At 43.8% G+C, this 16,425-nt stretch overlaps 1 protein-coding gene across 1 annotated transcript in view; it reads left to right on the top strand.

Annotated features, from left to right (window-relative positions):
• DNAAF9 (dynein axonemal assembly factor 9) overlaps positions 1 to 16,425 on the top strand; it is a 2,711,795-nt gene that overhangs the window by 347,865 nt on the left and 2,347,505 nt on the right. Inside the window, exon 5 of the mRNA XM_044064082.1 lies at positions 684 to 780. Within this exon, the coding sequence (XP_043920017.1) occupies positions 684 to 780 (97 nt within the window). The remainder of the gene's footprint in view (positions 1 to 683; positions 781 to 16,425) is intronic.

The following is a 16,425-nucleotide window of genomic DNA, read 5'->3' as shown; positions in this document are numbered from 1 at the left end:
TTGAGTTCCTCGTTGTCTTCCTTTTGGGGAGCATTGTAGCTTAGAGCTTGTCTTAGATGGTTAAAACTCAGCCTGAGGAGGGTGTCTGTTGAGGATTGGGTGATTTTGGATAAGGTAGCTGGAGCCTGGCGAGTCAGAAGTCTGAAGGATTTGACCTATATCTGATCTGAATCAGATCTGATAATCCACAGGTGGAACCAGACGGAGATGGACAACACAGATCTTTTGTGATGGTAAGTACAAAACTTTCATTTTTCCTGTATCTGTTTTAGACCCTTTACAAAGGATAACAGGTGGCACAGTAGATAGCGTTGTTGCCTTGCAGCAAGTGGTTCCACAGCTCAATTCTCTGCTGGGACGCCTTTTGTTTGGCATCAGCATGTCCTCCCTGTGTCTCCTCCAGGTGCTGTGGTTTTGTCCCACATTCCAAAGACATGCAGTAGGTGAATTGGACACTCTGAATTGGCCATATGCGTGAGTGTGCGTGTGAATGTGTGGTGTAGAAGAACTACCACAGGAGGGCTATAGCCACACAGCAGTGTAAACATTGGCTTTAGATGACTGTCACTGTTGAAGTGACACACCAAACCCATGTACAAAAAGTAGGAAAAAGGGTTTGTGGATAGATGGAACTGATATTTCTGATGGATACACATATTTATATTTATTTATTTATTTTGTAGTATGAAGATGAGGAAGCTGCAGAAGAGTTTAAAGTTTCTAGCTTTGTAGATATGGTACGGGACTGCAACCGAATTGGAATTCCCTATTGCTCCCAAGGTAAGCAGAAAAAAAATAAACAACTTGGCTTTATTCTAAAATCTGTGCTTCAGATACTATCTCAGGGTTTACTGTTCACCATTTAGTATTTGTGATTTTGGCTTAAGGCTAAGGATATTTTACTTCTCAATATGTACTTTGGACATAAGGTTGTCAGTATGTAAACCATATTTCAGTGCCCTTACCTTCAGAATTTGGTTACTGTTTTAACTCCTCCAATATGCTGAGTCCATAATTAAGTGTCCTGACCATGGTGTAAGATGCACTGTAAGAGAAACAAGATTGACTGTTCCTAAATGTATACAAACACTACTTTGCCATTCTCATTACTGGTAGCAAAATCTAAATTTGCCACACTGCTTGTGATTTGAGTTTTGTGGTTCTGAGATTGAATTATATTTTTTCAAGCAGCTTCTAATTAGAAATGTGTTTTAGGTGGTAGAAGAGTTATACAGTTACTTATGCTGTTATTTATTTGTTTGTTTGTTTATATAATTTTTTTGCTTTCACTTATAACAACTTTTTTATTTTCATAAAAGAGAAATTTTATGAGAAAGGATTCCTCATTTAATTTTGAATATGTTCTTCACTTTCACCCTACGTTTACTATGCCGGTTCCTTAGTTCAGCCTGTTTTTGACTAATAAAAGCTTTACTAAACAATATTTTAATGTAGTACAGGAGATGACAATGATACATCAAAAAAATGTACTTACTCCTTCATTGCCCTGATGGTCTTGACCATGGTAAAGTTCAAGAAAGTAAAATGAAAAGAAACATTATCTTTTCTGCGATTCTTCTGTATATATACCTCAAATAAACTTTCCATTTTCAGAGACAGAATGGGTAAGTCTTTACAATCTGCAGACTGTTTCCTCAAACACATTTCTTTTGTAGATACTTCCGTTTGCCTTCAGAAAATCCCTCACTTCCATATAAAAGGTGCAGAAAAGTGTTGAACTCCCATAATTATAGTGTACAGTACATTATCTTTACTTTACTTGCTTTCCGTGGAAGGTTGGGTGCCGGGCTGGCAACTCGACACCTTAAAACTCCACTGCCAAACATGAGCGGACAAGGTGATCTGCTGTGACGACCCCTAACCGGGAAAAGCCGAAAAAGAGATAGAATACATTATCTTTACATTGTTTAGAATGTTGTTAAAGTTAATGGTGACTAGATACCCAAACATTATTACCACTGAGGGCAGGCAGAATAAGTAAACATCCTTTTAGACATGCAGGATTTATTCAACCTTTTCAAAGCTGACCTTGTTACCATTGCTTCGTCACATTAATCAGAATGGTAAAGTAGTAGTTCCACTGGCAACCTCATTGCTTGCTACAAATTCAAGATTATTAGGTAGGTAGGTATACTAAACAACATTTCAAGGCACAAGAGGGTGTTAGTGGTGTCATAACTACTTATCTAGGTGAAGACGCACAGGGCTGAACACTGTGTTTGCTTCCTTCTATACGTAGATATATGGCTGTCACACAATTAATCAACATTCTTAAGTGTCTCAATACAATGAATCATTATTATTTATGAGGGCATGTGTTTTATAAATTTGTAGTTCATTTCAAAGTGTTATGAACTCAGTTGATGTAAAGTAGCACAGTTGCATTCAGTACACCTATGCTTCTGTATGCATTGCTAATGCAGTTAGCCAGTCTGCCTTCTGAGAATAGGATAAATGATCTGGTTTGACTGCTCATGCCCATCCTATCTTGCTTAGTTTCTCCATTGCTCTTGCTTCTAAATGAATGTAAGTTGTCTAAGGCTTATTCTGGCCTTTATCCATCTGTTCCATGGATGTAATGTTTGTTTTAGAATTTGCATGTTTTTTATGTAATATATATTTATTATTTTAGGATTCTGTTTCTATTTTATGTGTTTTATATGTATCTTCTCAGTTTTGATCACAGAGGTACTTAGTGATGCTTTGCAGTCAGTGGTAATTGTTGTTCCTCTTTCAGGAAAAATATTTTTTTATATGATATGGCACTTTGTAAAAAGTACTTTTTAAGATATTTAAGTCATGCTGTGATTTATAAAGTTTGTTATTTATTCTTATCTCATCATTTTCCCCTCCCTGCTCTTGGAAAAAATATCTTAGTTTTCTTATCTTTAGGAAGCAGATGCTTACTTTCTGAACGGAATACTCAGAATGCAGCACAGTATTTGTTATAGGAAATATAAGTTTTGCTAGATCGCTTTGTATTGTAAAGTGGTTTCAGATTTTGGATGTTGTACATTGGAGTGGGTACTGCCAGTATGCTGTCTGAAATTTGAAGTAACATTATTACATATTAACATTCATTTAATATATTCACTAACACATACGTTTAAGTTCTTAAGCAACTTACTAAGGAGCTTGCTGAAAAAAAGCTGTTCTTTCCATCACGCTCCAGCAAATAGTCCATGGCAATGAACTGATTTGGAAGCGGGTTTACACTTCAACAACATTCGCACTGAGGGAGCTGAGCTATCTGGCACAAGTGACACATTTCCAGAGGGATTTGATGAAGGGGTTCTTCAAATCTCTCTGTGTCTAGGTCCATTTCTGCAGGGGACAGGAAAACTGTGGACTTGCACTTCGTCACCCTCCGTTCTCTTTTGAACATCTCATTGTGCCTCATTTCCAAGGCAACTTATGAGAGTCGCTGGCACTGATGTTATATTAAGGAGACATGCTTGGATGCACTTATTTGACTTTGTGGAGTACTTCATGATGTCCTTTGTTAATGCCCTTTATGATGACTCAACACTCTTTGGTCCTAAAGCTAAAGAGACACTCTTCAGAAGTGAGCAAGATGGGAAAACCCTTTCTGCCATAGGAATATGGTTCTTGACCTCCCAAGATCTTTTTGTAGGAACCAGAAGGGAGAGAAGAAACTGTGATGCCTTAAATGTCATGGGTTCTCCCCTGGTACTTCGGGTGAATGCCCCACTGGGGCAGAGGGGGGAGTTCTAATGGTGGATTTTGCCCCAGCAACAGAGGTGGTCTACAGATTCAGGGCTTCTGGGGTCCTTACTCTGAGAGATCTTAACAGCCCTCCTGAATGGTTGCCCAACCGCCTCACTCAGGAGGCAGTCTGGAGAAGCTTATTTGTGCATGCCCAGACCTGGGTGTCCATCACACAAGGCATGTGCTTGCAGAAGATCATATCCAGGGGCTAATTAATCTCCTTCCTGTCTTACCCTCCACCTTCAGGAAAGATCACCTTCCTGTCTTACCCTCCACCTCCAGGAAAGATCACCAATGTTCCACCCCCTCAAAGAAAAGTAGCAGATGTCCTTCCATTCACTGATTGGAGTATTCTTTACACTTGGGATTCCCTGCATTGGGTAGCCCAACTTCCAACCAGTATACAAAAGCCTACTATTGCTTTAAGGTAGGCTGAACATTACACGTATGCTCCTCACATACCGTAGGGCATAAAGGTGAAGTCTAGACATACGATGCTCAGAATTTCTTTGCCATCAGTCCGAATGCATCTCCCGATTGTCGGTCTGAACGCCTATGTCTTTGCCACCAGTTCGAATGCATGTTTTGTTCGCTGGATTGAATGCCTACATCCTGTTTGCTGGTACCGAGCCATTGCAGATAAGTACCCTGCTGGGGCTTTGTTTTTTCTTGGCTTTTTAGTTGCTTCTGGGGGTTAATGTCATCCAGGAAGGATAAATACCATTGCTAGAGACCGATTCCCCATAAAGACCAGCATGATAAGTGTTTATTTTGCCTAGAAGCCGGTCACGACCATACGACCTGTTCTGTTTGTCAGGCTTTCATACTGAAGACCCAGTGTAGTAGGCTTTCTTCCCTTGCTTTGTATCTTGAGAATCATTGCCTTAAGCTTCTCGCTAGCCATACCATGTAAGGAAATTCCCGCTCCAAGGGACAGCCGTTTGGAAAGAAGAAGAGGGTTAAAAAACTAAGACTGGAATCTTCCGCTGTCCAGCTTTCGCTGGGCATTTCTCTCGAGGTCAGTGAGAACCTGGAGGCTCACCCAGCTTTGTTGTCTGATTCTTCTGCTTTGACCGGGTTGGAGGCCAGTGAAGATCCAGCTTGCAGTATGTCTGATGAGGCTTTGCAGGTGTCTGTTTTGGACATTCAAAGGGACCATGGTTGCTTTTTTCTGAGGGGCCTGGGGGTGTTCTAAAGATTTTGCTTAGGGAAGAAATTCCTACTACTGTTGTTGGATGCTGTGGGGTTATCCCTGCTCTGTAGCCCTTGGCAGGCACGAATACCAGAATAAAGTATTTCCCTCTTGTGTTGGCTGTCTGGAGACTGAGGCTGACTTCAGTTCGTCAGGGCTATAAAATGAGGCAGCTGACACCATTACATCAGTCTTTCTTGTTGTGGAGCCCGAAGCAGAAGCAGTTTCGCGAGTGCATCAGTCAGCTGTTGACAGAGTGAGGGAATAACTGTCTAAAGTTGGGTACCCCATTGGGGAACCTTTTCTTGCTTTTATCCGATGTCAGAGAAAGTCAATAATTGTCTCAGTTGTGGAAAACAGATCCCACACCTCGACTTCCACACCATCTGCGTCACTTGCCTAGGCCCAGACTAGGACGTCCCTGGATGCTGGTTCTCTGCTCTGTTTAACATTAGAGCTATTGGAAGAAGAGCAGAAATTGTAGCTAGACATTTTAGCGACTCTTTTTCTCACCACGAAATGGCATCAGTCGGTCAGGCGGCTGTTGATTTACCTAGAAAAACAAAAGATAAAGAAAAGGATAGGCCTCTGAAAGTTAGGGCCTCAGACTACTGTGATCTGAAATCAGCTAACCTTCCTCCCACTACAGTTGCTGAATTCAGTGAGGTGCCTTCACAGCCCCTGACACCAGCTGAGGAACCGTTGCAGGTCTCTGCCAAGACCTGTTTGGAGTCCGGTACGGCACCGGATCCATCTTCTCCTGCCGGTACATTGGCCATCAGTCATGTGGTTGGGTCCGGAGCCACCGGCTTCCATAGAGACAGTATCAACAACTCACGTCAGGTAGATACCGACGACCACACCGCCGGTTAGACTAACTTTGTACAAGGCCTTAGAATTCACCAGGCCCAAGACCAAGACTACATCCAAAAAGACTCCCTCCCAGGGACCCAGCCACCATCTTCCTTCCTCCCAGCCTGCTACACAGTCATAGCAGCTTCTCAGAATGGCAGAAGATTTGATCACTCTAATTAGAGGAAGCCAGCCTACCCAAACCACCCCAGCTAAAAGGAAGAGGGACACTTCCCCTGAGGCTCTTTCTGACCAGGAGTCAGAAGGTTCTGAATTAGAAGAGTCTGACACTGAAGACCAGCCTTTTGCAGCATTTGAAGACTCTGATGCTGACGACCCCATTCCTGCTGCCTCCCCCCCTGAGAACCTCTCTTTCGGGAAAACGTTAAATTCCCTCAGGGAACATTTTCACTGGGAGGCACAGGATTATTCTTAGTCAATGAAGAGACTGAGAGAATTCCTTGACCTATCACAGTATAAACCTCTGGCCATCTCCCCAATCCTGGGTGTGGTGGTGGATGTCTTTCTAGAATCTGCACTCCCCCCAGACTCCTTTCCCCCTGCCCTCAGGAAACCAGACAAATATTATAGGGTGCAAGACAACCACACGTATCTTTTTAAAAACCCTACAGCTGCAACAGAGGTCATTACTCAGGGTCCTAAAAGGGCTAGGGTTAGCTCTTCTAAAAACCCCATTTCTACTGAGAAAGAGAGCAGAGCCTTAGACAGACTAGGCAAGAAGGTCTACACTTACTGCCTTAGCCATTAGAGCTCTGAATTGTCCATTTTGTATGCTGAAATACCAGCAAAATGTCCTGGAATTGTTAAAACAGAAAATGTCAACACTACCAGACAGCAGTGCAACTAGAGATCTAGCAGATCTTATACTTTCTAGCTCTCAGGTAACCAAGCATTCCATGCATTGTGGGTTTGATGCCTTGGAGGCTTCCAGCAGTGATGCAGTTACCGGACCTGTGATCAGAAGGTATGCTTGGTTAAGGGAGCGACCTTCGCCTGACAAGATAAATTCCAAGCTGTTAGACGCAATTCTGGATAAGGACCAGCTTTTTGGACCCAAAGCTGAGGAGATTATTAAGAAAATGGAAGATAAGGCCAAGTTTATGCAGACTGTGAAGGATTTCTTGCAGGTATAGCCTCCCAGGTTCAGTAGGAAGTTCCCCACAAAGCATTGGTCCTTTCCTGCCCAAACAAAACCTGTCCAGAGGAAGGGGCGTAGAGAAAGGCCTTCTAGGCACCAGCCACAAAGTCAACAGAGATCCAGACAATGGACCTCTGCAACACCTAGGCAAGGGAGTTCTAAACCCAATCCCTTCTCCAAGGATTTACAGTGACGCTCCCCCTTCCCCTCTGCCCCACACCCCTCCTACAGAGACTAGGAGGAAGACTTTCCCTCTTCCTACAGAACTGGCAAACCATCACCTCAGATTTATGGGTCCTAAAAATTATTACCAGCGGATACAGATTCTCTTTCAAAGAAAACCCCAGATATTCAGGCTTCCAAGATGTACCAGCAAATCAGAGGGCAGAAGCAATCTGTCAGACCCAAAAGCTTTATGCCCAAGGCGCCGTGGAACCTGTACCAGAGGAACAGGTCAGAAAAGGGTTTTATTCCAGACTGTTTCTGGTACCCAGAAAGGAGGACACCTGATGCCCTATTCTAGACCTATGTACTCTGAATCTGTCCCTTTTGGTCCCAAAATTCAAAATGCTGACCTTACGCAAGCTCTTACCAATGCTGATTCCACATGCTTTGGCTAGTGACCCTAAATCTGAAGGATGCCTACCTCCGTATCCCAGTAAGGAAGTCCTGCAGGAGTTTCCTGCGCTTCAGAGTAGGGTCACAACACTTTCAGATCTCTGCTTTCCCCTTTGGGTTTCATAGTTTCATAGTTTAGTACTAGGCTATCTGCCCTGGGGCATTTGTAAGCCTAGCCATAGTGATGTGGCTTTCGCCACCCCATGAAATGGTACAAAAATGTACAGAATAGATTTAGAATACTGTGCCTCTGTCTAGTAGTGACACAGTGAAGGTCCCCTTATATAATAGAATTAGTTTACTGTGCCCCTGTCTAGTAGTGACACAGAGGTGACCCCTGGGGTAAACTTACGATCTCCCATCCACTCATCAAGATTTCTCTTGAAGAGAGTTAGTGAGGGGCTCTGCCTAACATGAACTGGGATTCTGTTCCAGAGCATGGGAAGCCTCTGGGTTATTAATCTATCCCTCCAGCATGTCCTATTCATACTTGTGCTGAGGTTTAAGTCTTTAGCTCTCGTGGTTCTGATGGATTTGGATTTTTTGAGGTGGAGCATGTCCATCAGTTCCTGATTGGACATGGCCTTGTACGTCAGGCACAGATCACCTCTGAGCAGACGGTATGCTACTCAATAGAGCTGAAGTTTCTTTAGTCTGGCAGAATAAGACATATGTTGGAGACCCTTGATCCTCTTGGTGAGGTACTTTTGTGGTCTCTCCAGCTGTTGCAAATGCCAGGTGAGGTACATACCAAATGGGGCATTGTACTCAATCATGGGTCTGATGAGGGAGGAGTATAGGGGTACAATGACATCCTTGGATCTGGATGTGAATCCCTTCATGATAAGGTGTGCAAGGTAGAATGTCTTTCTAACCACTTTGGCAACGTGGGTGTCAAATGAGAGGTCACTGTCGACTTGGGTCCCTAGGTCTCTGATTACTTTTTCCGTACTCAGTGGGTTGCTGTCTATGTGATAATTTGTGGGAACTTTGTTTTTCCCAAAGGGGACGACTATACATTTTTTGGCATTTAGTTTAAGGCCATGACTCCGGCATCAGTTGTCCGTTTCTGTGAGGCCTTTTTATAGGATGTATGTGTCCGCTGGTGTATCGACTATGGTGCCTAGTTTGCAGTCATCTGCGAACTTTGTCAGCCACAACCCTCCCATGTTTGCTTTAACATCTGAGAAATAAATGCCGAACAAGAGGGGTCCCAGGACAGATCCCTGTGGGACACCACTTGTGACTGGCTTTGAGTCTGACATTGCTCCAGCGATTTTAACTTTATGGGTTCTGTCCTTTAGCCAGTTTGCAACCCATCTAGTGACATAAGGGTTTACATTTAAGCTGTTGAGCTCATCTATGATGCCTGAGTGGGGTATTGTGTCGAAGGCCTTAGCCAAGTTCAGATAGGCTATATGGACTGCTTTGCCCTCATCAATGGCTCTAGTGACGGTTTCGAAAAAGTCAACCAGGTTCAAAAGGCAGGATCTGCCCTTTACAAAGCCGAACTGGGTGGGATCAAGTGTCTGTAGGTCCCCAATGTCTCTGTTTATGAGTTCCATAATGATTAATATCTGCACTTAAAGTTACATTTTAGTCGAAATTAGTAGAATTCTGCTCCCAGAGTCTTCACCAAGTGCCTGGCCCCTGTCATTGCCTTTTACAGACAGAAGGTCATACAGGTGTACTCCTACCTGGACGACTGCCTCATCCAGGCAGACACCAAGCACAAACTCCTGCAGGACCTCATCTTTGTTCAAACTCTCCTGTCCTATCTGGGATTCACTATCAACCAAGAGAAGTCCCAGTTTCACCCCAGCAGAAGGTTAACCTTCGTGGGAGCTCTACTGGATGCATCAGACACAGCCTTTGGGGCGCACCAAGGTACTATATGCACTCAGGGCATTTGAGAACATGAAGTTCAGGGCCTTCATATCAACCTAAAAGAAATGCTGGCAGTGCACAGGGCAATTCTAGCTTTCAAAGAACACCTGAGACCAGGAGTGCTTTTAATCAAGACAGACAACACGACAGTAATGTGGTACATAAACAAGCAGGGGGGCACTCAGTCTTACCCCCATGTGTCACTTAGCTATGCAAATCTGGCAGCCAGTCTCAAATCTGGCACTGTATTTGATAGCTAAGTATATCCTAGGGAAACGGAACATCCTGGCAGACCAGTTAAGCAGAAGCCTCCTGAATCTCCATGAGTGGCAGCTGCACAGGGAGACCTTTCTCAACATCAACCAAAAATGGGGGAACCTGGACATAGACCTCTTCGCAACCTTAGAAAACTGCCAGCTAACCAAGTTCTGCCACAGAAAGTTCCATCCAGAAGCATGGAGGGTGGACGGCCCTATCCCTCCACTGGGGCAACCTGTTTGTGTACGCATTCCTCCCCTTGCCCCTGATTCCCAGGGTTCTTCTCAAAATCAGGGAGGAAGGACCAAGGGCTATTCTCATTGTCCCAGACTGGCCCAGACCGCACTGGTACCCCTTGTTCCTCATTCTAGCCAAAGAACCTCCCACGAACCTACCTGTCTTAGCAAACCTTCTAACTCGGGAGGAAGGGAAGGTAGTGCATCCAAACCTCCCCACACCCCAGCTGTCTGCATGGCTGATAACCCCAAAAGCAGATGGCACCACAGCTTTCAGCAGGCAGGTTCTAAACATCATTAAGGATCCCAGAAGGTCTAGCACCAGAAAATTCTGGTCCACCAGATGGAAAAGATTTACTATCTGGTGCCAGAGCAAGGGGGTCAACAGCACCCATGCCACTCTGCCATTGGTTCTGGACTACCTGGCAGAGCTCTTGAAAAGGGATCATCTTACTCCTCCATCAAGATACATGCCTCTGCTATCTCAGCCTTTGTCCAGGGGGATCAGCCCATATTTTTTCAACACCTGTTAAAACAGTTCTTTAGGGGCATAGCACACATCAGACCACCTAGAAGGCCTCCTGCTCCAGCATGGGATCTTAACTTTGTCCTGGAAAAATGTACTTTACCTCCCTTTGAACCAGCTGCTTCAGTTGACCTAAAATACCTTTCTTGGAAAACTGCCTTCTTGCTGGCCATCACCTCAGCCAGGAGAGTTTCTGAACTGCAGACCCTTATGGCCACTGAGCCCTTCATAATTTTCCATGCTGACAGGGTGTCTCTTAGGACCAACCCCTCCTTTGTGCCTAAAGTGGTCTCCGATGTTACCCTCAACCAGGCCATCCACCTCCCTATCTTCTTTCCCAAACCACAAAATAAAGGGGAAAGAATTTCGCATACACTAGATGTGCACAGACAATTGAGATATTACCTGGATTGGACCAATTCAGTCAAGAAATCTGACCAGCTACTGGTTTCTTTCGCCCCTGTGGCAGAGGGAAAACCCATTTCCAAACAGACCATTTGTAAATGGATCTCTCATTGCATCCATTTCTGCTATTCCTTTCATGGAAAGAGTCCTCCCAAATCCATCAGACCACATTCCACTAGGGCAGCCTCTACTTCCACTTCCTTCCTGACAGGGGTCCCAACCAAGGATATTTTGGAAGCAGCTACCTGGACATCCATCCACAATTTCACCAGGCACTACCAGCTGGCTACCTTCTCCAAAACCAGGGCAGCCTTTGCATCTGCAGTCCTGCAGGGCATGCTGCAATCTCCTTAATATAGTACTTGCTTTAAACCCCTCTCGTCCTTCTTCCACACTTTTTTCTCAGCTTTGGGAATCTTCCCACAAGTGATGACTGCAACAGTGAAACATGAATAGCATAGTGTAGTTGTGTACTCTTGCCATAAATGTAGATGTTTGAGTGTATTCACTGTTGCAGTTCTGTTTCCCTCTCACCTTCCCTCCTTTTTTTAATTTTTATTTTAGTTTTATTTCTCTGTCTTAGGGGCTTATACCTTTGTAGGGGAAAAAAACTAATGTAATGGCGTCAGCTGCCTCATTTTATAGCCGTGACGAACTGACGTCAGCCTCCGTCTCCAGACAGCCGACACAGGAGGGAAATCCTTTACTCTGGTATTCCAGCCGGCCGAGAGCTACCCAGCAGGGATAATCCCACAAGTGATGACTGCAACAGTGAATACACTCGAACGTCTACATTTATGGTAAGTGTACACAATTGTACTTTCCAGCTCCTCCGTGGTCCTCTATTCCCCTTAAAAGGCCCAGAGAACAGGACTCTTCTGAAGAGGAGTCCGATTCTGATGAGGAATCCCTTGGCTTACTCTACCCACATTCCTTCTCCTTTGGACTGTGGGTCAGAGGAAGAGGGAATCTAATAGCCCTGATGCTCCTTTTGAAGAAATTCCCTTTGGGGACACAAGGTCTAGGATGATGGCATTTTTTAAATGGGATTGTGCTCAGGTCTCTGAAGTCCATAAGAGGTACTATGAGTTGCCGTAGATGCAATCCTCAAAACCATCTGCTATTCCTCCTGTTTTGACTGCTTTGTTGGATGTTTTTCCAGTGCCTCTAAAGCTCCTGATTCTCTGGCCCCTTCTCTCAAGAAGCCTGATAGGTTTTATAGGGTGCTTGAGGATTGTAACTTTTTGTATAAATGTCCTGCTACTAACCCCTCAGTGGTGTCTGTAACCTCTTACAAGCCTTCTCAATTGCTTCCATCGCCCAAGTTTCTGCCTTCTGACAAAGAGAGTAGAACCATGGGAAGGCTAGCTAAGAAGGCTTACACCTCAGCTAACCTGGATTTTAGGGTGATTAATTATCAGACCTGTATGTCCAGGTATGTGTTGGCTCTTCTTTCTCAGGCTTGCTTATTTCTGATCTTCCTGACTCTGAGGTTAAAACGTCTGCTCTTTCCTTGTTAGGGACTTCCTCCCAAGTGGTTCATTATTTTATCGAGTGTAGTTGTGATGCAGCAGATGCCTCTTCTAGGGTTTCTGCTTTTGTTTCAGTGATGAGGTATTCTTGGCTTAGACTTCAACCTTTACCTGATGATATCAAGGCCAAGTTGATGGATGCTCCTCTTGATAATAAACATTTGTTTGGGGATGCAGCTGCTGGATTGTTTTAAGTCCCTTCGGGATAAGAGGAAGGCCTTACAGGAACTCAGACATGTTTATCTCTCCTGTGCCTAAATGTCAGAGAACTACTCCAATAAGTTAACCTCTGTTCGCAGACAGTCTCGACCTCCTACTAAGGGCAAAAAGAGTGGGAAGCAGGCTCCTTCTGCTAAGGCTACTCAGAAGTCTCTTCCTTTCATGATAAAACAGATGCTGTATGACTATGCGTCTCTTCCCAGCCACATTTTTCTTTCTCTTCCTCTTCCTGTTTGACTTACTCAGGATTCTTGGGTTCTGTCCATTATCTGAGTAGACGATATGCCACAGAGTATAGCTGGGTTTTTTTTTAGATGGTCAGCATAGGGCGTCTACTTTAGGCCTGTGATTCTTTTAGTGAGGTATTTCTGCGACCTTTCTAGCTGTTGCAGATGTCTTGTGAGGTACATACCAAATGGGGCATTGTATTCTATAATGGGTCTAATGAGGGATGAGTACAGTGGGACACTGACCTCCATTTTTCTGGATGAAAAGCCCTTAGTGATGAGGTGTGCCACATAGAAGGATTTCCTGACTATTGTGACAATGTGGTTATCGAAGGTGAGACCACTGTCCACCTGTGTCCCTAAGTCTCTCATCACACTTTTGGTGTTTAGTGTACTGCCACCTATGTGGTAATTCATGGGTACATGTTTTTTTCCCAAAGGGATAACTATACATTTCTTGGCATTAAGCTTGAGCCCATGGCTCTGGCACCAAGCATCTGTTTCTGTAATGCCCTTTTGTAGAATATCCACATCATTTGGGGATTCAATAATGGCTCCCAGTTTGCAGTCATCTGTGAACTTTGTTAGCCAGAGTCCCTTAGTGTTGGCCTGTACTTCAGAGAAGTAGATGCCAAACGAGCGGTCCCAGGACTGAACCCTGAGGAACTCCACTTTTATCTGGAGATGGATTTGGAGTCAGCTACTTTTACAGTGTGGATTCTGTCAGCAAGCCAGTTGGCAACCCATCGAGTGATGTAGGGATTTATGCCCAGCTTAGTAAGTTTATCTATGATTCCAGAGTGGGGGATGGAGTCGAAGGCCTTGGTGAGGCCCAGATAGGCTGTGTGGAGCATCTTACCCTCATCCACAGCTCTGGAGACTGATTCGAAGAAGTCAATCAGGTTCAGGAGACAAGATCGGCCCTTCACAAACCCAAACTGGGTGGGGTCCAGTGTTTGAAGGTTGGCAATGTCTTTGTTTATAAGTTCCATGATAATGCGTTCCATGCCCTTGCAGATCAGGCTCATCGGACTGATGGGACGGTAGTTCCTGGGATCAATGGTGGATCCCCCCTTGTGGAGTGGGATAACTGTAGCTGTGCACCACTCAGTGGGCACGAAGCCTGAGGTGAGGCTATTATTAAACATGGCACTTAGGTGAGGTGCCAGTTCATTTTGTAGTTCATGTAGTACACAGCCCGGGATGCCATGTGGTCCCATGGATGCTGTATTCTTAGCTTTGGAGAGTGCAATTTCTACCTTTGTGGCCATGATTACTGGAATTTGGCAATCTTTTGGTATTGAGATGGGCCCTTTAAGGGGTGAGAGGGTGATGAAGTTGGCACTAAATCGATCTGCCAAGATGTTGGCAATATCCTTGGGATCAGTATATTTAATGCCATTCTGTTGTAACTCAGAGAAGATCTGAGCATTGCCATTTATATTCTTGACATAACTATAGAATGCCTTGTGATTGTCTTTGGAATATTTGGCAATTTTATTTTCATAACTAGCTTTGGAGGATTTTATGAGGGATCTCAGCTTCTTACTGAGACTGGTAAGGGAGTTTTTTTGCATCGTGGGATTTTCCTCTTTTCTGCAACAGTTTCTTCCTTCTGTTGTATAGTTTGTTTTTGGCAGGGGACCAGCAAATTGGGTTCCTTTTTTTTTGGAGGAGAGTGTCTTGGTTCTATGTGGGATGGCATGATTCATGCACAAGTGGATGTGCTCGTACAGTGCCTTAGTGTAGGATTCAGCAGTCGAACTTTCAGATCCCGTCTGCATGAGTGTCATGACATTTGTCCCTTCTGACTTGAGTAGCATAAAGTTGACTTTGGAGAAGTTTTTTATGGAGGTTTCCTTTATGGGGGTGGAGGTGGGATGTGGATGTCAAGGGTGATTTGCTTATGGTCAGACCTGACCAATGAGGGGGTGACCACTGGTGTGGAGCATCTATCTCCCATGTTGGTAATGACCAAGTCTAGGATATTGGAGCCCCTGGTGGGACAATGGATTAGTTGATCCAGGGCATTGGAATTTATGAATTCCAAGAACTGTTGGGAAAAGGTGTTGGTACCAGAGTAGTTTTCCCAGTTAATGGTAGGGTAGTTGAAATCACCCATTATTAGGGTGCTTTGTTGCATCTTAATATTTTCCAGTATGTTTATAAAGGTGTAGTGAGAGTCTTGGGGCATGGTGGGGGATCTGTAGCAAGCTACAGTTTGGATTGCAGTCTTACCTAGTGTTAGTTGCACCTGGAGAATTTCAGATGCATTGTGTTGGGCAACTAGCCTGGAGGTGTGAATAGCCTTAGTGAATATGGACACTCGTCCACCTTTAGTGTTTCAGTCTTGGTTTGGTGGCCGAAAAGTGTGGTAAGAGTTCTAGCCTGGTATTGCAGGAGTGCTCTCTAGAGCCTTGAACCAGGTCTCAGTTACTGCACAGATATCAATGTTCTCCATTTTTAGGAGTGTCTCGAGAGAGTGCATTTTGAGGTTTAGACTTCTAGCATTGAGTAGCATTTACAGAAAATAGCAAAGTAACCAAGGTATTGGGAGCAAATAACTAGAGCAGGAAAGGTAATAGAGTGGGAAGAGACCAAGAAGACATTTGGACTGTAGGCTACAGACTGCCTTCTCTATCAGATAATGATATCAGAGTATAGGCAAAGAGAAAGGAATAGGGAATCCTAAGTGAAAGACCTGCTGTAGCAGAATTTTTAGTTGAATCTAGAACAGAAACTGCTGTTAAAAAGTGATAATTAGTAGGGTATTTTTAATATTGCCCAATAACTATAGGAATCAACAGAGGATGTTAGAAAAGATTGAGAAGAGAGTTTTGTTAAGCAGCTCACAAAGAAACAATAGGACATATCAAGATGCTGGTCTGTCATTAAGTCCCAAAAAATATTGTTTGATGCACACGTTTTTATTGCTGCCAGGCTTTATCAAAACTATTTAACTTGTACGCAGTAGCATGTTTAATATTTAACCTATGAAGTCGTGTGATGCCTAACAACCAATTCAAGTCAATATACATTAAAAACCTTAAAAGTTAATTAACATTTAAAACACCTGCCTTTGATAAACTGTGCATTTTAACAGTATCAAACCTATGTTTGCTAAAACAAGATTGCAGTTTTAAAACTGAAGTTATAACATATGTTGGTTTAACCCAGGTGGTTTAGTGGCATTAAATTCTAGTTCCCAAATCAGTTCTCCCTTTTCCAGCCTCTTTTTCCATGAATGAGACTGTGAGTCCATGGAAACTTTTGCCAGTACAAAAAATAAGAACTTCTTGAAATTATTACATATCTCAGTATGCGTATTTAAAGTGTTGTTCCTGTTCTTTTTTTAATGTGTGAACACTGCTCCTGTTCTTTTTGTTAATGCCCAAAGAATGCTGCTGTTCTGTTTCTCAATGTCCAGAGAGTGCTTGTAAGTACTTTCTCTGAACAGGTACTCTGTTTTTCCCGTGTAAAAACTGTCACAGGTCAGCACTTAGCTAAGTGCACCACTGCTTTCGTTTTACAATTGTTTAACTTTGGGCAAGTTGAAACCTGACA

The sequence above is a fragment of the Protopterus annectens genome, chromosome 2.part2 (assembly GCF_019279795.1).
Source record: "Protopterus annectens isolate FY-2018-M chromosome 2.part2, PAN1.0, whole genome shotgun sequence".
NCBI classification, from domain to species: domain Eukaryota; kingdom Metazoa; phylum Chordata; order Ceratodontiformes; family Protopteridae; genus Protopterus; species Protopterus annectens.
The sequence above is the reverse complement of the archived record's forward strand: the minus strand, read 5'-3'. Positions and strand labels throughout refer to the sequence as shown.